The sequence below is a fragment of the Tetrao urogallus genome (assembly GCF_951394365.1).
Source record: "Tetrao urogallus genome assembly, chromosome: 9".
Taxonomy (NCBI): domain Eukaryota; kingdom Metazoa; phylum Chordata; class Aves; order Galliformes; family Phasianidae; genus Tetrao; species Tetrao urogallus.
The window spans coordinates 2,816,412-2,840,432 of NC_136822.1; the positions used below are offsets into that span (position 1 = coordinate 2,816,412).

At 42.6% G+C, this 24,021-nt stretch overlaps 1 protein-coding gene across 1 annotated transcript in view; it reads right to left on the minus strand.

Annotated features, from left to right (window-relative positions):
* Nucleotides 1-6,977: 6,977 nt before the first annotated feature.
* PPP2R3A (protein phosphatase 2 regulatory subunit B''alpha) overlaps nt 6,978-24,021 on the minus strand; it is a gene marked incomplete at both ends in the record, with an annotated part of 37,937 nt that continues 20,893 nt past the window's right edge. The window contains 9 exons of the mRNA XM_079540014.1: nt 6,978-7,047; nt 10,021-10,127; nt 11,550-11,668; nt 12,219-12,394; nt 13,685-13,774; nt 14,357-14,405; nt 16,396-16,552; nt 18,793-18,879; nt 23,944-24,018. Of these exons, the coding sequence (XP_079396140.1) occupies nt 6,978-7,047; nt 10,021-10,127; nt 11,550-11,668; nt 12,219-12,394; nt 13,685-13,774; nt 14,357-14,405; nt 16,396-16,552; nt 18,793-18,879; nt 23,944-24,018 (930 nt within the window). The remainder of the gene's footprint in view (nt 7,048-10,020; nt 10,128-11,549; nt 11,669-12,218; nt 12,395-13,684; nt 13,775-14,356; nt 14,406-16,395; nt 16,553-18,792; nt 18,880-23,943; nt 24,019-24,021) is intronic.

Consider the following 24,021-nt stretch of genomic DNA (forward strand, 5'->3'; position numbering starts at 1 on the left):
GGAAAGATAACAAAAAGTTGTCAGAGAGCTCATTTCAAAAAGTGTTAGAAATTGAAAACCTTCATAGGAATTCAGCTTTATGATAATTTAAAATAAAAAAAGTTCATTTAATCGTAATCCCTAAATAAAAGTACAGTCAGAAGCATTTAGTCCTGTCGTTAAGATTCCATTGGCAACTTGAAAAATGCAGTTGTTTTGTGAAAGCAGAAATTTCTCCTCTTGGAATGACAGAGCACAGATTGAGCACAGGCTGACTAGAACACACAACATTACCTTCTAATTTAAAAGGCGATTCCTGTTTCAGCAGCATGTTAAATAGTACGTGAGTTTTTCGAGTTAACTGCTTCCATCTTTCTTTAATTCATCTAATGGAGTCTGCAGTGCTTGCTGACCTAACGTTAGGTATATTTTGATTTGGCACAAAGCATGTACAATGATGGTTACTCACCTAAGAAATAAGCAAAAACCTTTGGACACGAATGGCACCTCCTTTCGTTTTGTAGTGTACCATGGTGTCATTTTCTGTGGACGTGGTCAGATCTTTTTGTTGGTTTTGGTTTGTTTCTCCCCCCGTCTTTTTTGTGGGGTGGGTAGGGTGGGGGGTTAAAGCCATAGGAAGAAAAATGTGATGTATGTGTCCAGTCTGTACTTTTTTGTTTTTGTTTTGCAAGAAGAGTTGAAAAATATTTTTGATAATGAGTAAATGGTGGAAAATGCTTCTTAGTATTCTTGTCTTTATTTGCCAACCCAGGTACCTAAGGTCTGTGTTTTCTAGCCCTCATGAGATTTAATGATGTCCTATTAAAATGTATTTAGTTAAACTTGTATGTGATTTTTGTGTTGACCCAAGAGGATCCTACCGTTTCCTGACTTGGTGGTTTGATCGTGACCTACTGATGTAAATCTGTTTCCCAGTCCACTACGTGTAAGAAACGTTGCCAGACCAGAGTCTGATCTAAGAGGAGTAAAATGCACGGCATGGGTTATTTCTGAATGGTTTTGCAGAGCTGTTAAGTTTTGCTGGGATTGTTGGTGGTACATTTATTAGGACTTCTATTAAATTACATGCGTAGTACCTTTGCTCCACAAATGCAGGAGTACTTGGAGTCTTTAGTATCTCACTGCTGCATTAAATATGGTGGTTTAGGTCAAGTGTGTTTTGGAACTGTTGACAGGAGAGCCCTGATCGTTAATGTAACAGTGCAAATGGTAGATTCAGGTTGTTTCTAAAAACGTTTCTTTTTATGCTGCCACGTTTTTGAAATGTGTATTAAAATTCAAATTGATTTAATAAATGTTAGTTTTCTAATTCTATTTTGCAACTGCTCAGAGCATCGGTGTGGCATATTTCAAACTTGCTGTCTACACACTGCTTAGTTCATTGATGACTAATTCTGTAGTTGTTTAAATTAAGGTTTGGTTGGTTGCATTTTCTTAACCTCCTGGCTAGTTGTTCTTGAATGAGCTGAACAACAGAAAGGGTCACAGTGTTCCTGGTAATGATTGCAGTGGTTCCAGTTTGAAAAAGCATTTTTTTCCATTTTAAAAGGGATATCAGCAGCCTGCTGGTGTGGGAGCTTCCAACGATGCTTGTAGTCAAAAGGAGTTAAGTGACCAACATCACCCACGCAAGGGCTTGCACCCTGTTGGCCATCAGTGGAGAAGCACAGGAGAATGGCTGGCAGAGAGCCCTTGCAGTGATTCCAGCTATAGCTCAGCCTGGGTTGGCTGGGCTGGGCTGGGCTGGCAGGACTTCCCTGGGTGCTGTCAGCCTGGCCTTCCTCCTGTAGTGCTGCGCAGTAGGGGAACTCTTCTCTGTGCTGGCAGAAGAGCCTGCTTGGGGATTTCATTTAGGAAGTGTGTGACACTCGAGCTTTCTTCCCAGTCCACCTCAGGAAAGTGAAACTTCCAAGCTTTAATACAATTCTGCCATTGGCAGAGCTGGGTCAGAAAGCAGCAGCATAGTTTTAGCATATGCTTTGCTATGGTGGTCTTCCTGCCTGAAAACTGCTGTAGAGATGGAAAGAACAGCTTCTTGTGGAAGGGGACTTTGGATTGTGTTCTGATGTGCGCCAGTACAAAAATAGTGCTGATGGCCTTCTCAGTCTGAACATATGGAAGATGCTTTTTCAAGAAAGAAAACATTTAAACTTCTAATTTTAATGGGAAAGGCTCTTTCGATGTATTATGTGAGTGAGGGAGGGAGGAGGGGGCAAGGAAGCAAAACTGGAAATGACCACTTGGTTTATGCTGCTCTTGCAGGCAGTTCAGTTGTGCAGGTGATGTTCTTGCTCTCTGACATTTCTAACCCTCATGTATAATGCCTGTCAACGTTGAGGTTGCAACATGCTCAACTCCCTGTGGATGTTCTGTACATGCATTTGAGTATGGTTTCATTGTCAGAAACTGTGGAGGCAGGTAGCATGTCTTCTTCTGCAGCTGCTTCAATTTGTGTCAGCACGGAGTTTTCAGACAGAAGAAACAAGGCTGCCAGCTCCCCCCTCTCCAAAACCACTGTCAATTTTTGCATAGTCACAAGGAAGCCTATGGAGTTGCGACACACCAGCAGTCTGAAATAAAACCTGAAAGCCCTGCTTTCAAAGCAGGTATTGCTAGCACAGCAGGGGCTTGTTGTTTGGTGAGACAGATGGATTTTAAAGAAAACGATCATACAGACGTGGCACACAAATCTTGCAAAGAATTCTGATGTGATCTAGAATAAAAGCATCTCTTTACTGTATGGAAGCACATGCCCCAGATATTTTTAATGTATTAAATCTTTATACAGTTGAGAATAAAAAGGTGGATTATAAGCAATGCCTTCCTGAGAAGTGGAACAACAAAAAAGAGCAGCTTTGGATACATCAGAATAACCTGAGGTGTAGGTGGTGCAGCTGTAACATTCACCCTGACACTTCACATGAGTTAAGGTGGTACTGCTTGTGCTGCAGGCACGTCTTTGTCCAGTCTTAACTACTCCATTTTTATAACTGAAGGGCCTTGGGTATTTTAAAGAAACCAGAGGTCACTACCAAAAGCTGTGCAATCCACAGATCAGATGTGTGTGGGTGCAGCCACCGGTCTCACAAAGTAAGAAGATCATGCAGCACTTTTACTTCAGCATTTGCACGCGATGAAAACAGAATATTTTTCTTTCTCCCCTCTGTGCCACTTGCAGAGGATCCAGGAGAAGTCTGTTCTAAGATTAAAATGAGGGACGCAGGAATTTGGTAAGTTGGTACAGGAGCGGGGCTCCACGCTGAGGAGGAAGACCTGAGGAAGGTGAGTGTTGGGCCTGCTGCTTCTCCCCGGTGTGTTCAGCAGAGCTGCGCCTCCTGGCTCCGTGGGGTTGCTGACAGGCAGCTGGATGAGCTCAGCAGCAATAAGGCCGGCAGGTTTGGGACAGCACTGGGAGCTGAAGTGAACAGTAACACTGTGCCAACACTGTGAGACAGATTTTACCTCCTCATTTCAGAAGTCCTTTATTTGCCAAAAAGAAATGAAGAAATTACAAAGTAGAAATACAAAGATAAAACCATACCAGCACAAAACGCATCCAAAACTACTTTTACAAAGTATAAGAACCTTTATTATTTAAATACTCAGTTTCTAGAACCATCACCCAGCAACACAGAGAAAAGAGGGAAAGGCCACGCACTGCTGAATTCTTTCTCACAGTAACACGTGCTCCTTACTGAGGTTCATTTCCATTGCGTAGACCTGCAGCTGCTGTGAAGTGCCGTACTCCAGAAGTACGCTTCTTTTCCTTCCTGTTCTTTCAGGCACATTTTATTTCAGAATCTAAGCACGGACCTTGTTCAGAGTCTCTCAGGTCAGCTTCCTTTCATCCTTAGTTCACGAAAGCAGGAAGGTTTTCTGCAATGTTTCTGTCACCCTGAGGCTGCCTGCCACCTCTTTCTCGCTGTCCGTGTCTGTTTTGCAACACTGCCGCGTGGTGGCAGGCCGGCAGAAGGGGAACTGCGCCAGCGCCCGGGCGCTTCTTGCTGGTGAAAAACGTGGTGAAGGAATTACTACCGAGATTGCAGAGAAAAAGAAAAAAATGAGCCTAGTACCATTCCAGCACGTGGTTGTATTGAACCACATCTCCTGTCTGAACAGTGCAGAGGAAATTTGTGAATGTGAAAATAAGGTTTTTTCCTAAGGACACGGGACTTGTTTTTGCCAGACAAAAGCAGACTAGAGGGGACAAATAAACACGTATTCTTTTATCATGCAGAAGTGAATTGCAGTCGCTTTTCTGACCATTAGCAAAAGGAATCCAGCTCATAATAGACTTACACTAAAAAGAAAAATGTAAGAGCTGTCTTTAAAGGTCTGCGACATCTACAGTGACGCTGACAGCTGCAGGCAGGAGGCAAAGTCAGAGAGCAGTGGGTTCCTGTGAGTGTTCTGTGCTGTAATTCTTGGGTTCGTTGGCTTCATTTCAGAGAGCTTCACAGCCTCTGAGCAGGCACTGTGTCTGCAGTCCCAAACATCCCCATCTTCTGATGCTGTAACCACCCCAGAAACTCCAGGAGCATGACAGAGTTTCCAAATTTACCACGAGAAGTTTTGACAGGGCTAAGACACAAAGGGGGTGTAGAATAAATACCTCATTCACTAATTAATCTGTGACAGCTGAATTATGATTACCTGCACATGGATTAGTAAAACGAATGGATTTCTTTTCCAGAAAGCAAACACTGTAAGTTACTACATACAGTTTCTGTAGCTTGTTCTTGTACATGAGGCAAAACATCTGCCCTAAGTTGTCCTTTATTCTTTTTTATTATTTTTTTATTCCTTAGGCTGGTGTCACAGTGTTGCCCTGCTAGAAGGGACAAATGGAATCACTGTAATTAGAGCAGCAGAGAACCTGTTTTTTAAAAAAGAAATCCTTGGGTTTGGGAGTGAAAGAGCTCAGAAGAAAAGCCGCGAATGTCTGCCTCACTGAAGCCAAAGCTTGAAAATGTAACAGGTGATTTTACCAGGCTTAGGATACTCCTCTTTGTTTGCTTTCTTTCCGTCCTGGAATAGGTCAGGTTCTTCTCTTGTTCTTTTGAATAATCTTTGTTTTGGAGAGATTTAAAATCTTATCAAAGAGTAAAAGGCCACTTCAGGCCCAGATAATGAAGAAAAGAGGTGAAATGCTTTGTCTTGGTTCTTTCAGGTGAAAGAAGTAGAAAGAGCTGGTTCTAATTGGCTGTTGTGTGATTTCCATCCTAAGTTCATTTTTGCAATCATTTACTTTTTTTCTGGACGTGGATCTCTGTGGAATTATTCCACAAGCTTTTCCAAGGGTTACAGTGGTGATGGAGATGTAACTCAGACATCCTGGAGCTGAACAGAGCTACTCTTGTGTGCTCTTTGCATTTGAAGGGGCTTATCCTGCCTTGGTCAGAGTGCCCCCTCCTTCATTCTGTCACTGCAGAATGGAGATGACCTCAAAGTACCTTTGCTAAGAATCTGGGCATCCAGAAGTTCCCCCAATATATGAAAAAATCCAGGATCCTGGGATTTGTATATGGATCTAGATAAAATAGCAACACTGTTCATGGGAAAGGGAACAGTTCTTCGAGCCCAGTGTAACTGATAACTTCCTCCCTTTCAGATTTTGATCTTGATGAGAGTTACTAACCTCAGCAAGGCAGCAGTATGTCCCACCTGGGCATCGGGAGGCAGGCGTGACACTTCAAAGGCTCCTGGAAAAGTTGAAGCTGGGTTGTAGTGATCAGCCAATTCCTTACTTGTTACTAACAGCAACATTTAGACATAGCATCTAGGGATGAATGTACCACTGGGCAGCATTTTTATGCACCAAACACGCTGGGATAACAGTGAGCATGTGTATCCACAAGCTATCTGTCTACGAAGTGAATGGGTTCTGTCTTTCTACATCAATTGTAATTCCATGAATTACAAGAATTCATCAGTTACACTGCTTTCTCTCTGAATCTAGGTCTGTTTCATGGGTGGAAAAAAAAAAAAAATCAGTAATGTTTGGAGGTTTTCTTTACCAGGTAAAGAATCCCTCTGTTAACAGGAATTTACCACACACGGGTAAGGCAGGTATTTTCATGATATCAGCTTAGACCCTTGCAGAAGGCTACAGATTAGCAGTACAAGAGAAGGGAAGAGCACAGGAAAGAAACAGAACTGAAGCACACAGAACGCAGCAGTTCCAGCACACTGGCTGAACAGTGCATGCATCTCTTGTAAGTATACTAGAAAACACTTCTACAGAGAAAAAACCACTATCCTGACTGGTATTCATACAAGAGATCCTCTCACACACAAAAGGATACACAGAAACGTTAATTGTATCATAAATTCTAAGAGAAACATGACATCATTTTAACTGTTCACATATGCATACAAGTACAATTTGTTTGGTACCATCTACAAGAGCTTTGTATCACAGAAGGGGACCTCATTCTCCCTATCTGCAGGCATGTTGCCTTTGGTATTCAGGACACCAGCAAAACCAAGAACTGCACTGTGATTTGTGTTTTAAATGATCTCTAGCCATATATGTATAAATTAATTTGGCAACTTCCGTCACTCCTGTTGTGAAGTCAAAGAGTCACAATGGCACAGGACTGAACCAACGGACCAGTGACCGCTGTAGATGTTGCACGCAGCTGTGAGTTTGTCATTAGATGCTGGCATTTATTGCACATCTGGGGACATTTATATGAAAAGATATAAAGGAAACAAGGTGCAATCACCATTTTTAATGTGTGCACAGTAACACATTGCAGAAAGCTATTTTAAAGAAATTATCTTATCGCAGTTACACAAGAAGAAAAAAAAAAGGGGGTTTCAAGTTACAGTGTACAAAATAAAACACATTGCTCCAATGACAGACTTAAGAAAAATCCCTAACTGTCCCTAAGCATCTTGGGACTGACTGCTATCCAGTTCGACAGACACTGATTACATATCTTCCATTCTCTATGCTAAGAGATCTGAGATAACTAGTTTGACTTGTCTCCAGTTTCAGAGGGAGATAAGACTTCATCTGTCTCATAGTCTTCTTCAAATGATCTGTAAAGATAAAAGGTGTGTCTTTAAAAGCTATTTTTTGGTGAGAGCACTTTTCAGCTAAGTTATTTCAGCAGCCACTAAACCATGTGACTAAAATACGATAACATGCAGGATGTTAACCTCAAGGAGCATATTTGTAAAGCACTGAATAGTGCCTCAGTAGGCAGCATTCTGACAGCTGACTGTCCTCTATCCATTCTCCTTTGTAAGTTCTGAAGCAGCTTTTCATTGGTGTTCAGCATTTAGAAATCTGAATACAGTTTTAGTCAGTATCTTGCAGTAGCCTTAGTGTAGAAATCAAGTTGTTCAGGCACAGATTCAGCTCCTAGAGGAAACTTGGCTTGCTCAGACCTGCTCACTAACACTTGGTTTCCAAAGTATTTTTGAGCTTACGATACGCTTTTGTTTTCACAGAAAAATCAGTTGTGGCCACACTGTCATGTTCCTCTCCCTCTTGGTTTGAAGCTCCAGGTCTCTGTGCTTATGACTTAGGGAGGTTTGTCTGCAAATTCTCCTCTCCAGCCAGCTGCAGTACATTGCTGAGAAATGATATTTTTTCCCCAGCCTCAGCCCATCACAAGGTATTTTCTCAGGACTCCCAAGAAATTCAAATTCTTTAGTTCTGAAAGCAACGCTTGTTATGAAGGCAATGTTGCAGCAGGTCTTCCAGTGGCAAGCACAGGAATAGCTCCAGTTTGTTCACTGATAAACTGCCCTAGAAAAAGGTTAACTCCTTGGATACCCTGTGTGGACAGTGCCAAAAAAAGAGCCATCTGCCATTTCTCGTGTTGCTTTTCCCTCTTCTAAGTCATGTGCAGATACAACAAAGCCCTGGGAGCAATTTCTGCCTGCCAATCCTTACGTCCTGCTGCAAAGAGGCTTCTGTGCCATCACCTGCAAACTCTGTGAGATAGCAGTTTTGCTTTCAGAGCCTTCGTGGTCAGATTCAACTTCTGCTTCTGCCTTTACACAAAAACATGTGCATGCATTCACCAGGGAACAGGCTCTCTTCTCGAAAACTCATACACAGATGTATAAACCAGAAAACATGGCTGAGAAGTGTTCAGATCAGCTTAAGCATTCAGTGAAACACCACGCTCCAAATTGTTGTTTTAAGTAAAAGAAGACCTTTCTTTTCTCTTCTTTTTGGTGAGTGTGTTGTCCTTGTGTTTTCCAACATAGGTATTTAATTTACCACACTAGTACTTGCAAATCTCTGAAGCTGCCACTCAGGATCAGAAGTAAACACTTAAGATCTCCCTGACATTACGCAGACAGCGCCTGACCACCTCTGAACAGGCACAGCATCCTTCAAGTCTCTGTGAGCATCCACTATGTCTTGGTGAGATTCCTCTTCCACAGGCAGTGCCCTGTCACAGACAAGCATCCAGGTAGCCAGACACCAACTGGTGTCAGAAACCCTCCAGTCAGAAAAGCTACAGGCAGGATTAAGTCATAAATGTAGTGCAGAATGCCAACTAATTCATCTGCAATTGCTGAACGATGGTTATTCTCAAATCTATTCAGACAAACACTGAATTTCACATTCTGCCAGCTACCTTTGCTAAAAAATCATCTGCTTCTTCATAGAGCTCATAAATCATCTTCATTTCATCCCACTCTGTTTCTGTCACCCTCAAAAGACAGCAGAAATGATGAATATGCAAAAACTCAATGCCTCTTTCTAGCAAATTTGTCTGGGCATCCAGCTCTTTGTTTTTCTTTTTCCCTTCCTTTTTTTCCTTTGTGGTCTGTTGCTATGCTCCACAAATGAGATCTAATGCCGCTGCCATGACTACAGAGCTTTTCAGGGGCTCTTAAAAGCAAGCAGCAAGGTTGCTGACATGCTCTTTAGAGGAAGACACAGAGCTGCTTCAGACAGACTTCAAAAACCTGACATCACCTGCCAATTCCGTTTTTGGTGAATTTGGTGAGTCGTGGTCCTGCAAAGCTTCTATGGTAGATTCCTATTTCTTTTCTGTACTGAGCACACAGGTGTTGCAGTGCAGATGCAGGAAATACAACAATTTTATCTTCCATCCTCTGTTACATCATCTTTCATTATGGAAGCCACAAAAAGGCAAGGCAGCTCAAAGGAGATGAATAAACAGCTTACTGCTGTTTGGATGCACATCACAGGGAGAAAGGCAAACGCAGCTCTCCATGGCTTTGTAAATCCCAGTGGCCAATTAGTGGATGCTACTGTTATCCAAGCAGTTTCCATTGTGGGAAAATTAGGCAATCATCTCAGGACTCTTATTTCATGGCTCTGTAAATGCTGCTCAAGAATGGGTGAAATCCTGAATCATGCAAGATTAACACCATGTAGAAACACAACATATTTGTTCCAATGCGTCTTACAGTAACCATCAAGAAATCTCTGGAGAAATACCCTCAAGAAGATACAACCCCAGCCACGCATACAGCAAGTCTGCATTGGGAGCCTCTGTGGAATGCATACAGAGCATTCCTGGACCTACTGCTCTGCCTAAATTCATTGGCTCTGAGGATAGCTGGAGCTATCAATACATGTTCCTACACATTTGCAAAAATTACTGTAGATATTGCAGAAGTCAACTGTTTTAAATAAAAAGACTAACAGGCATAAAGATGGGCAGGAAGTAAAATTATTTGACCAAAATAAAGTCTCCACTAATATGGCAAATGTAACGGCTACAGCTTTTACCATTAACACATAGCCAGGAATAGCAAAAGTCATTTGAGATCTTTTTGGTACTGTTACCAAAAGAAAATTGCTCTTTCCTTTTTCCCAGCTATCTTCACATCTGCTGTGTAGCTCATTTAAACGGTTGACAAAAAGAATTCAGAAGATCCCAAGCCCCTTATGACAAATTTACCAACAGAGCCATTTTGGAGCAACCACTTCAGGCTTCACCACGCTCTGATGCAGAGTCCTGATCTCAGCCAGAGCCACGGAACGCGTCTCCAGGGCAGTGCAATGCCTCTGCTTACCCTTCTTGGAGCTGCTCGTTCCCAGACTCCTCAGCCACAAGGATCTCGTACTCTTCAGCAGCATACCTGTCCCAGTCAGAAGGTTCAGGGCCATCGTTTTCAAAATCCTGAAGAGAGCAGGCAGTCAAGCACACCACGTCTGCAACTCTTTACAACTACGTTTACAATGGGTCTCGTGTTCTGTAACTCCATGCACATGTGAACAGCCAGTTCTAGCAGTAGTCATTGACGGTATCCAAACAGTCAAAAAACGTGTTAACTGAAAGGCTCACAATTACCTCAAATTAACATCTGCACATCATGAAACACACAGACTACGCGCAGACTACAAAACTCAGTGTGTGACCTGACTTGCCAACAAATCAGTCCCCCTCCACTTCAGAAATGCTGAATAACTACTGGCAACCCTGCCCACAGCAGGGGTGTTGGAACTGGATGACCTCAAAGGTCCATTCCAACCCAAGGCATTCCACAGTATCTTCTGCGTATTTTCGTTGCTCCAGTTCACAAAGCCATGCATCTTCACAGTTTGCAATTGGTTAAAGGACTTAATTTGAAATCCTTAATTGTCAATTACAGTTGACCCTAACAGTTTGCTAAGAGGGGGAAAGCTTGAAAGGTTACAAAATAACATCTCTATAAACATTTGCCTCTCTGCCATTTAGTAAATAAGCCAAGGGAAGATAGGGGCAGGCAGTTGGGCCAGGGAGCATAACTTAGGATGATCCTTAAAAAATAAAAACACAAACCTAAAACATTAAATAGGGTGGTTCCGAATTTGGATATACTTAAGCCTAGAAGCACTGAACTGCAAAGTTCCTCATTCAGGTTATGCAGGAACCAGCTGGGAAAGAACCAGAGTTGATTTTGGCTTCCCCACCACTTTACTGTACTTCTGACTGCATAAAAGCCTTCTGGGAGATAGTTTTTAAGCTACAGTCACATCTGTTTTCAGTGCACATGCAAGGGGAACCAGAAGTGAGGGACTTCACGCCAGCAACTGACAAAGCTCAGGTGCCAGAACACCCTACAGCTAGTGTAACAAGAAATCACAGAAGTGACAACCTTTTCTATGTTTTCTGTCTGGAGAGAGGATGGTGAATGCCGCCAGCACAACCTGATGGATCACTGGCAACTCAGCAGGTGTAGGTCATTCTCTCTAGAATCACACACTGCACCACCAGTGCTGGTGCAGTAGGATCAGCTAAGGCAGTCACATCATAGAACAGTGGAATGGTTTGGGTTGGAAGCTACCCAGGACATCTCTCAGCTTCTGGTCACTTCTGGGCCTGCTGCGAGGTCCAATCAGGGAGTTCAAAGTCACATGCTGACAACCTCCAAGGTCAGAATATTCACAAACTATTTAGGCAACCTGTTCCAGTGTCTGACTGCCCTAAGCGTGAAAAAGGTTTTTATATACAGACCTTTATAAAAAGGTCTTTATATTCAGTTGGATTTTTCCTTCATCCAGTTTAATTCCAAAGACGAGTTTGAGAAGGCCTGCATTTAGAAATAGAAGTGATTTATACCTTTTGCACTGCAAAGGGATCTCTCTGTTCATTGTCCAGGTATTTCTCTAAATTGAAGAACGTGTTATAGAACACATGAGCCATTCTGCATCTCTTCAAGTCTCGCAGGGTTACTCGTCCTGCAGAAACAAAACAAACAAAAACCCACACATGATACTGTGCTATTAAGCTTTTCCTTAGTGAGAAACTGGACCTGTTCTGGTCAGCTTTAAGGAAGTCTTGTTGCACCACTACGCTACAATATTGCAAAATCTCTTTCCAATCCTGACAAGAAGATAAACATTATTCAATAAATTGGTGTGTGTTAGTTCTAAATTTCACACACATCTGGAGGTAATATGGAGGTCTTTCATATTTATGTGAAATGTGAAAGAATGTGAAGGGGGATGGTAGTTTCACATCTATGCTGTCAGTATGTTCCACAGCTGGACTATACAAGACTTGCTCCAGTGCCAGCAAGTTCATTCAAAAGGTCTTTCAAGTTTTTCAGACTTCTTTATGTATAACATTTTGCTGCAAACAGCCATAATGTTACTGTTACTTTGTACAGTAATTCCAGCCCTGTGATTCTAACACAAGACTCTATCCACAAATGGGTTTCAGGGTAACATTACTTTCTCAATCCACCACAGATCAAAGAGCATGGAAGCCCCATTAAACAGAATGTACCTTCTCTCTCTGGCTTAACAAGATCGAGCATCTGACACAGCAAGTCCTGAAATGGCAGTGGTTCTATGCCCATCACTTCCATCCGTTCACACTGCTCCTCATAGAAGTATTCCAGTTCATACATGGAGAGCACCCCATCCCCATCCAGGTCCATGCAGCGAAACCAGTATTCAATGCTAGAAAAAGAGACAGGATTAGTGAAAGCATGGTGACTGCATTAGAGAATCTCTACTGCAGCAATGCATATTCCCCTTCCCCAATTCTCCAATGCTCCTCTTCACCCAAACGTTGGCATAAATCTAGGGACAAAAATAACCTTTGGGAAGGATTAGGGCACAAGCCAAGGCTCACCAGTGCCACCTGTTAGTTCTGTTTTAGGTGACTTGTGAGCACAGCCACCCTCACGACCTGTTTCACCAGGTAGCTCTAGCAAGTGCCCAGTGTGCACTGTCAACTGTCTCACACAGGCTGTGGTGCTCCTGCCCCATTCAGCATCAGAAGTTAGCCAGATACAACCAACTCTGAAGCCAGGACGCCAGCTATCCCATACTCTTTTATATCAAAGGCAGTGTTTTAAGGCAGCTACACTCTACATCCTACCTTCACCTCTAGATAGTCCAACCATGGATTTGAGTTCTTTACTCGGAGAATTCCTTGCCCTAATAACTGCATGCAGATCTAGTTCTGCTCTGCACAGCAGTCTCCTGCTGGCTGCACAAACCAGGCAGGTGGGTAGGTTATACTAAGAGACTCATCTCCCTACAAACCCTTCTTAGGAACTTGCTACATGCATAAAGGAAACGTTCCTACCAGCTGCAAACATCTCATGGGTTTACCCCAGAGCCAGGGGTAGGCCAGGAAAAGTGACTGCAGCCCTTGCTATTGCTACACAGACCCCCTCTGAAGTGCACCCCAGCCCTCACAGCATGGTTGAGATATCAGTTCACACGGCCACAAAGCTGCAGCCATGTGAGATGAACTCTGCCCACTACACAGGAGCTCAGTGCTGACAGATGGTATCTACAGCTGCCTCTATAAAAAGGGCCAGGGACCGCCCTTGCAAGAAGCCATCATCCGGTCTGCAGTCAATGAGATCAAGACCTATAGGGAAGTGTGATGGAGACAAAGGGGGAAAACAAACAAATTCAGTTTTTATGCAGCTCACTACTGCTCTCCAAGCAGTTCCTCACAGTGGTAAAATCGCACTATCTTCATGAGCATGGGGGAACCAAAGTGACTGATGGTTACCCAAGACACTTAACATTAAAAGGAAACTCTCCCTCTAAGCAATTTCTCCTCAAGAAAGGAAAATTATTTGACCAAGTATTGACAGTAAGCTGTCTTCTTCCTAATAATCATGGAAACTCAAGCTGCTGTCTGTTTGAGAAAGCAATAAGTCACAGAAGTTCCTAAAATCCTATCTGCTCATCTTAGTACTTTTACTAGGACACAGAAATCAGTCAAACCTTGTAGCATTTCTTTTGTCTTCCTCTGAAATCAGCAGCCACACAAAATCAGCATAACTCATGCGGCCTTCCTTCTGAACTTCATTTCCCCTGAAAAACAGACCCAGAAAAAACAGGCTTCTTAATACTCAGAATGTTATCAACACAGTTTTTAAAAAGCCCCGAATCACTTGTAAGAGAAAATGGAAACATGACTGCCTGCTCAGCCTGTACTCCTGCACTTCCTAGCAACAATCCTCCTGTCCTTCCTCCCAAGCACAATGCTTGCTGCCTGGATGTCACCGCAAAGCTGAGGCTCACCTGCCAAGTATCCTCACACAGCAGCTGCTGGGCTGTGCTATTTTTCTGAGGCTTTGCACCAATGCTGTCCAGCCATCCCTGTGCCACTGTTGGGCAAAAATACAGCATCTGTATGCTCCCACGGGCTATGCCTGTTCTAAAATATTTTCTACTACGTGTTTTACAGAGATGTATTTAAGTGATCATCCTACAGCATTTTTTATTTGCTTTCTAAAGATACCACCAAAAGTGCCACTCAATTTTCAAGCAGCTTCAACTGAAGCATCGTGTTGGAAACCATACTCTCAGAAATTCCCACTGATCAGTATCTTGAATTTCTAATCAGCCTGACAGAAATTCACTTCCATTCCCAGCCAGCATGCTGTTCCTCACCTCACCACAGCACCGCTGAATATTCGCTCAATAATCCTGCTTGACAGAGCTGGAAACAAAGGAAATAGATAAAATGAAGCAACAGGTCACCAGAATAACGACATTCAGTTATTTAAAGTGAACTCACACAAAGTGATTTCCCACCACTAAAACAAAGCTCTACCTACACTGTCTGTCTAGATACTCCACTGCTCTCTGTTTAGCAGCACTTAGTGAAAAACAAAGATATGCCTGCCTTTGTATCCTACCAAACACTATTACTTCCTCTCAAATATGGCCACCACGTGTGATCTGGATTCTTGCAGTACATCTTCCAGTATGGGCAGTATTACCCCTAGTTTGCTGCAGTAGGACTAATAGAAGGAGACTACTTCAATGTATACTGCAAAATTAGTTCAGCTGTCAAGCAAAAATCACATCTCAAATCCATACAAAAACATTTCTAAGCAATGCACGAAGTGTATCCCCTGCTTCAGGGAAAGACAATGAAAAACAAGCATTATTTCAAGTGAGTTGAAGGGCTTTGCCAACCAGGAAATGTGTGGGGCTGGTTGCTATGGTAGAGAAGCACCAACCAAGCAATAAGTATCAGTCTTGGGCAGGACTTCCACACTAACCTCACACTGCAGACCACTGAGACACTTCCTTTAGACCTGCTGCTGCACCACTGTACTGAAAACATCTCTCCTTCACCCTGCCCACAGCAGTCCTCTCTTCAGCTCCCCAGCATTCCGTGCTCTCAAGTTTCCTAAGAGATGCTCCATTCCCACATTCTACCCTCCCCAAAAGGACCTAGTCCCCATATAACCTAGTTAGGCACTCCTTATCCTCAGCCCATCCAGGCCTCTCAGCAACCTCCTGACCTGCTGTGACTGCCAGAATCCCCATGGCCTTCTCGTAAACGCTTCCACCCCAAGGACATGGGCCACCACAACACACAGATCTACAGTCAATCCACACTCCCTTCTTTCTTTCTCACTTCAGCCCTCCAGGATCTTGACCCCTACAAAATGTTGTGTCCCCTCCAGATCACCAACAATTCCTGACAATTTGTGATACCTCCAGACCCCTGTAACTCTATGCACTGGAACACCTTTCACCTCTCCCGCTACCTCCAAATTACATGTTGTGTCTAAATATCCCATTTTTCCAAGCCTAACTCTCTATCCTAAAACTACTTTCCTAAAAAGTGTGGTAAACACATTGAAGAATTCAAGACAGCTTTATCTTCAAAGTTAAAACATGCTGGTCAATAGCTCAAGCTCTTGTCCAAGACACTAAGTCATGAATCCTAACTGTAAGCGCATGGGCATATCGTGCTCCAAGAACACAGATAATCTTAAACACAGCCCCCTTCTGACTGGGTGCCTCCGTCCAGCCCAGCCAACAAACCATACAGAACAGCTCACACATACAGTGACTATTTTCTAGCACGCTTTCTCAGCCTTCCAGAACTTGCAGAGCAAGGACTTCCTGAGCCAGAGGAATTGCTTTTGCATTATTCACCCCTTCGTGGATTTTTATTCCATTAATTTATCTATGGCACTTGAGCCTTTGAAAACTTTTAGGATCTGCTCAACTTGTGGCAAAGTGTTCCAGAATGAACTCAAAAGATAATCCCCAGATTTCATTTGCAAACCAAAATTCATCAACCTTTGCTGGACTCTAAAACTTCTCTCACCCAACAAGATTGCAATTTGGCAATCTTTAAAGTTCAGAGAGGCTTGGCCTTCTTGTTCATACTTCAACTACCTGCAAAATCCTCAGCAAAAAAAGAGCTAGTTTGAAAGCATTATTAGCTTGTCCTTCTGGCAGCAATCCACTGAAGCTATTCATGACGAAAACAGCATCTGCTGCACTTCTCTGTGTCTAAGCCCCTACAAGTAAGTCTGTAAATCAGCATTTGTTTATGAGAAGGATGCCTCCATTTAAGTTTTGTTGAGGTGTCAAATTAACTAAATTAAAGGCTTTACTTTTTATTAGGATCATTCTATTTTTAGCAAACACTTTCCTCCCACCATAGCTTACAGGCAGCATACCTTGATCACTGTACCTAGCCAGGTCCTTCTGGCTGATATAAAGGTCATGGTCAGTGTCCAGCTCCCAGAATTTACAGTATATAACATAGAAGTGCTCGTAGGAGAAATAATCTGTGATTTGATTTATGTCATCCTCTTCTTCCAAGAGAGCAAGAGTCTGAAACAGTATAAAGAGGGAAGTTAAACCTAGACAAAGAAGCAATTTAACAGCTTGAGTCCTCCAACCTCTATAGAAGCTGGGCAAACACAGCTCTGAGAGCTGATCCAAAACGTAGCCCTTCTTCACTGTAGGAGATTTTGTTCTTGCACTTGATGTTTAACAGGCAGTTATAAAGCATCTGGCTTGAACATCTTGGTTAGCATATGTGCACAATATTTTTGCCAATCCCGTGAACAATTCCTGTTAATTTTCAGCCATAGCAAAGAGTCATGCAGAAGAACGAGACAACTGCTGTCTCAGCTGGGATCCATTATTTGTGAACCATCTCTGACCTGTACTAGAGGCTCCTAGAGCCATTTACCACAGCAAATCCACAGGAACTGAGATGCATCCTGACACTGCACTTGCTTGGCTCCTGAAGCATAAGATCAAGCCTTACTCCAGACTCACACCTGGAATGGGGAAGGATCGATCCAGGCAAATTAAACCAATCACATTGATCTTCCTGGCCTGCTGCTGACAGAAATCAGCCTAGTTTAACTGGAAGGCTTGGGCAGATTTTCAGCTGTGATTTCTGTTACCATATCCCACTATGAAACATTTAGCAATTGTTTTATTTCCACTTTACGCCTACCTCTGTCCTTCCCTCCCATGGCAGAAGGTATCTCACCTTTATCCCCATCTGCCTTTCCCTGAGCACTGCAGCCAGAGAACAGCAGATATAGCCTCCTCAATCCAATGAATCAAATCAAACGAGCTACGGGTCTTATCCTCCTCTGCCCTCACAAACCCTCAGAAGGAGGGACAGTCAAAGAGCTGTCCCAGGCAGCTGTGTCCCTAAGGCAGCAGGCCTAGTGGCAGTGGCAGTGAATGCTGATAGTTCACTGTTCTCTCTCCAATATCTCTATATCCTAGGAAGCCAACTGAGCCAGCGCAAAACTGACATCCCGTTAACCATCAGATTCAGTAAAATTTCACACAGGAACAACAGAGCAGCAGACCTACCAAACTATTCTGATTTTCTGACATTTAAGTCACCTAAGACTTAAGACATGTCTGAACACTCACTCACTAGCTTCTTGGGTCTCTTCGTGCCTTTGCAGACAAACACTTGAGGAGGTTTTTCAAGAACTTTTCTTTTTTAATAGCTCATGTCAAAATATGCCATTTACACACACAGCAAAGAGAGCTGTCTCAGCAAGTCATGGTCCCCAAGCTGAACTTCCCTGCTGCAGAAGGTGAAAATCAGAGTAGCTACACAAGCAGAAAGAGATGAACATATTAAGGGAGAAAAATGAGTGAACAAAGATGTAGTATAAATTGGAAGGATTGGTTAACAGCAGATGGTAGGGAAGAAGGCTTGGTCTGGCATGAGACAACCTAAGCGAGCACTGATTATTAGTTGACGTGACAAGTAGGGCAGAATAATCTGAAAGGAGGAGTATGTTTCATGCTTGAGGCTTTTAAGAAAGTACATTACATCTAGACAGTGGGATGCAACAGGGAAATCTCACTGCCTTAACTGATTTACCACCTTGACCTTTCAGCCTAAAGGCTTCTGGCTTTTTAGGCTGGGATGGAATCAAGCAGCCTTAGACAGTCTTAATCTGGTGCTCTTTTGGGTAAATTATACAATGAACAGAGATCTTCATCCCAAAACATCCACCCACCATTCCCTGCTCTGATATATCACAGGAATTGTAATGAGTGCTAAACTCAACAGCTTTTCTGGAGAAGTTTACTGCACAATTAGAAATCAGTACAAACCAGGTGATGCATCCTGACATGCTCTGTCTTGCAACTGCATGGTGCAGTGTGCCTGACCAGCTGGCAGAGGACTGATTGCAAGCTGAGCCAAGAAATTGGCTGTGCTACTCACCACATATCATAGTCCATTCACCAGCTATTCTTGGCTGCTCAGTGAGCCACCTAACAGAGATAAACTGTGTCTCTTGTTTTCCTTTCACTTCAGCTAGATCAGGAGCTAAGAGCCAAACTGCCAGATGCTGTTTCAGAGTTTTGAACGTACGCCTTCAACTTCTACTTGCTGCAATCTTGGCTGCTCTGGTCCTTGGTCTTCTCTCATCTTGACTCTGAAACACCTCCTTCACCAGTTCTGCCCCTATCCTGGCGTTGAGCTGGGCACTGAGTTTGCCTTACTACAACCCCACTGAACAGTACACAGGAATAAAGGAATCAATGCATTCTATATCTCATTCAGGTAGAAACCAACATACTTGCAAGAAGTTGCTTTTCCTCAGCTCTGTTAGGGTGATCTTCCCAGACCAGGATCGATTGACCGTGTAGAATATTCTTTGTATAACCTGCAAGACAAACAACTTTCATTAAACCAACTCCTTGAAACAATCAGTTAGGGAGCTGAAATGGAGTAGCTTTATTTGGATTATTCACTCATCCCAAGGAGACTTCTTACTGAAAACTTTCTGTTGTTGTTGTTTATACTATTATTCTTAATTACTATGGAGTCTGAAAGTTACATTTGTTTCTGAAACAGTATTGTCCATTTTCACTCTGCAACTATTTTCACAGTTCTTAATTAATCTCTGAGCATGTAGATTTATTATTTAAGTGATACGTTCAAAGTGCTGACAAATCACTGCACATTTTTCAGGCTTCAGGCACTGCAGCTTGCAAGGACCTCAACTGATAGCGCTCTGCACTTGTGAAAAAAGAAATCAGGACTTCAGAAGAGGAAATAGGACATGCAAATGAAATCCACAGGTGTTGTCTGACCTATTGTGTCTGTAACAATACCTCACCTTCTTGGTGGCTCCACTAAAAATAATCAATAGAGATTATCTGTCTGCATTTGTCTTAGGGATGTGTTTACATCATTCATCTCCTTCACTGTTTCTCATAAAAGGGAATAAAGAACATGGTGGGGAAAGCACACAATTCTGAGAATCCATGAGGAACAGTACACAGTATGAGAATGAGTGCTCACAAGTACCCAAAAAAGCAGGCTGAACTATTTATTCCTAGTCCACTCCTTTTTAGCACATCAAGTATTGCAGGGCAGAGAAAATGCAAGTGTGTGATCAAGAGCATGCAAGAATAAACATGACAATGTGAACAAGAATAAATATCAATAACACGACATCTTCAACATGAGAAATTAGAAATGCAGTTAATGACTATCAGTACTGAAGCCTACAGAGTACAATCCTTGTAAATGAAATCTAATACAAGCTGTTGATGTCTCTGACATGTTGACGTATTAGCCTAGGATTTTGGTAAGTCTTAATAGAACATGCTACTCCAACATAAAAGCTAACTTTACAAAACATGGATATTGTAAGGATACAGATAAGACTGTGATGGGTCACTCTGAGCCTAAAGCATAGCTGCAAGTGGGCAAGGACCATTTAAGGACCATGCTTTGACTCAGACACACAAGGGCAGGCTTCTTAGTCCAGAACAGATTTGGAAACAAGTATGAGATCATTGCTAACACTCTGCTTTGGATACAAAGAACAGTGAGACAATAAATGCTGATGAGTCCAGACAGTTTAGGGAACAACAAGAATGATTTGAGGACTCAGAATTTACCCCGAAAAGAGAGAATAGTCAACTCAGCTTACCATGATATCTACTGGTGACTATCCTACTCCTTAGAAGCCAAAGGGGGACATGCAGGACAGCAGAAGGACTTTTTGTCTCTCAAACTAGATATCTAGAGGATTTTGTCTTATTTACTTATTTTTTAAATAAACACTGCCAGTTATTAACCACTGGGACAACTTGCAGAGACACACTGTGGGCTCTTTACCACTCCACACATCAATCACAGACACTTTTTTTTTTTTTTTTTGAAGTTGTGCAATAATTCAGTCAAAAAGAAAATTTATCCTAACTATAGCAATCCCTGAGCAATGTTCTGTGGTCTGTGTAGTGCCAGAGGTCAGCCTAGGAAATCACAATGGTCTTTTCTGGTCTTAAACAATTCAAAGCTGTGTTTTCCTTCTTCAATGTTGCTGGCAACCATTGCCATTCTGGACTATTTTTGAACTTTGGGCTTTGCTGCCAGGTTTTACCAGCCAGTTCAGAGACTGAAGTGTCTCACCTCACACACGATCCATTACCACACCTCTCAACTCTAGCAATTCACAAAGATACAGCCTTTCCACAACATTCCAAGGACACAAACAAAAATCTCAAGATAGAAAAAGAACCCCTAACTAGCAGTCTTTTTCTTCTCCCCTGCCTGCTGGGTAATAGCAGACAGCAAAATATCCCCCTTAGTGACTCAAGGAAACCGTTCCTCTGTCAGATCATATTGATAAAGATGCACCCTCTGCTCTCATCTCATCAGCTGTAAAAATAAGGCGTACAGGGGAAAGATGGGATCTCTTTTCACCTCCTCTTTACTGTATCCAGTCACTCAGTGAAGGCTTTATTATTCAAATAATGGTAGTTCTGGTGAGTATTAAACTGCATGTACACGTACACACAGTGCCTCCACTTCTCTCTTTTCTAGGTTATAAAGACAAAGCTGTCAAAAAAAGCATTTGGGAAATATCATAGGACATTATAATAAAACTGACATGATTTGCAGCACTCAAACAGCCAGTGTCTACTGTGATAGAAAATTAATTCCTGTGGCTTGCCTGCTTTATGTTTCTCAGTTAGAGCACCTGCTGCATGATTGCATCTCCACTGTAAGCTTAGAAACCAAGTAAGAAACTGGCCTCAGGCCCAAGTTGCTACAGGCACTTCTACTCAGCAGCTACAACCTTGTGCGCTGTGCTCTGGCTCCCTTCTCCCTGGCATGGAAGTCTGTTTATTCTGAATTGAGTACATGAGCCTTTGGAAGGGGGAAGCTCCTTCCTTATTTGCCCAATACCATCATGTAATGTATCTCCAGGTCCAAAACCATTGATGGGTTAGTTCCAGATCTTTTCCCATTATCCCCATAAAAGAAAAACAACACAATTTTGAGGGGAGGGGGAAAGAGGGAACAAACAACACACAAAAAAAAAAACAAAACACAAGCCTTTATTAAATCCTGTAGGCCATCTTCACTTTCCACATTCACATGGGTAATACTGTATAAGCTGAACATTTTTCACCAAGCAGTAAGGTTTGATAATTTGTTTTCAGTTGACACAGATTTTTAACAACAGCCTGCATTGCTAACACTGAGCTTTCTTTGCACATTCTGGAAGAAGTGATGTTAAATGTCTCATGATATTCTGCATCCTCTTCATCGGTTTCAGGAGTCTACCTCTGTTAAAAGAAACAAGTAGTTCAGTATACTTTAGAAACAAATAGTTTGGCAATACAACAGGTCAAATACACTGATGCAGGTTACATAAAGGCTAGTGTATCCAAAAGGCATCTCTAAAAGGCATGGAAAGAAGTAAAAAATAATGAAACATGCAAACACATCCATTGTTAACTTACTCTCCAGGTGATTTCAACCAAGTGATGCCATATTCAATAGTGAGCAGAAAAGCCAGTGTCTCTTTATGGCCCCGATCTGTAATACAACAATGAAATATAACTCTTGCTCTTGCAGCAGATATAGCACTATCACTATAAATAAGTGCAAGGTACTCTACCTTGAAGGGAATGAAAGTGTCCAGGCAGTCTCAAAATCCAAGGACAAAGCTGTTTCCTTCATTACCTCCTGGTGGAAATACTCAATTTCATGGCATTAAAGACAGAAGTGCCAAATTATTCACAAACAGACATGTGAGAAATAGGAATTCCTGCTGTCAGAGAGGAGAGGCACTATGCAGTGGGCCACGTATTGCCACTCCATGTGGGACCAATCTGACCCAATGGACTTTGTGTCTCCTTAGGTCTTAGACTCTGCTCCAGCTCAATGATCCAGCCAAGGCCAAACACAGAGCTCAGGAGGAATCTGTCAGAAGAGACACCCAAAACAGAGTTGTTCTGCAAGCACGAGAAGTCTGTGAAGGATGTCACAGCTTTGTAAGCTTCGCTGCCACGCACTGTTCACTTCAAACACCAGCACCATCATTTCCTGGGTGCTGGAGAGAAAGCTTAAGAAGCCACCATTGTGAACAGTATTACACATAGGGGTGTCTAAAGGCTCTCAGGCTAAAGCAAGAAAGCACAGAGGAGATGAGCAGAATCAAGAAGCACTGAGAAGTTTCATGTACACATGAAGGATCCTCTTCCGTGCCCCAGTTTGACTGTTATACAGGACAAAGCTCATCCAGGTTCAAGGGAAGTTATGAGAAAATAAAGAAAGGAAGGAAAAGATTCCTCTTTGTAGTAGTAGCCCAGAGTTCAGTTACCTTGAAGTGCAGCTATCTCTCAGACCAGAACACACACAGCACCTGGTGAGGTCTAGAAATCACAGCAATTCACCCATTCATGAGCCTTCAGAATCACCTGGACATTTGTTACACCTACTCTGACCAGGTACTATGCTCAACGAATCTGCTGCCTCGCTCCACAGGGACTGAAGATGCTGATAATAATACATTGACATCCACCACCACAGTCAAGAGTGTTTAGACATTTGAAATTGTCTCTCGTTATACAGATTCACAAGCACTGGATATGGCCGAAGCAGCAGAGTCCCTCTGCCATCTGCTCCTTACAAGAAAGGGATAAATCAGTGCCCGCCACTAATCTCCCAGCCGCCAATATGTGGTGCAGCAGGCCCCCACAGAGAGCCTGTCAAGCCAGTAAGAAAAGCTCTAAACCCAGCTGAGATGAAGCTCCCCTCAGGCCCATTTTTATCTGAGTTTATTATCATTGCAGAGATCAAACATTCTACATTTATATCTTTTATCCATATTCATACCCAACACAACACAGGCTTAAAAAAAAAAGTACAAACTTTTTCAGGTAAAGCACAAGTCTAACGTCTGACTGCAGAGTTGGAACAAAGCTACAGATCTACCAGCAGTAGTCACAAAAAAATCAGTGATTCAGAAAGACCAGAGAGATGTTCTGGCAAGTGAGATGCAAGAGGGCTGGACAACGGTGGATGCCTTGTAGCATGGAACAATCAGAGACCCCACGCCTAAGTGACAGAAATCTTCAAACGTGTGGCTGCCCAGGCCACAGCAGCCCTGCAGTGTTAGGGGTAACTTAGTAGCTCTCAAAGACCAAAGAAGGATCACTCTTATTTTCCTCCAACATAATTAAAGGCCAAAATTGTTTCAAAGATTTGTTTAAGACCAGAAAGAATCATCACTACCCTTGTGAATGACCTCTTCTACACAGAGTGATTATTTTTTTGTTCTGAAGAAATTCTGAATGTAACTTCTTGCTAGCGATATAAAAAACATGTATTTTTGCAGTAAATGAATGATTTGGGAATAGTGACAAATAACAAAAGGAGGATTGGTACAGCACTGTGACAGGAGATGAAACAAGCAGCCTACCGTGGTGATGTACCGGGAATGGAACTCTGGAGCATCCTTTAGGAACGTCAGACCAGGGTGCGTTTCTACCACGTCCTG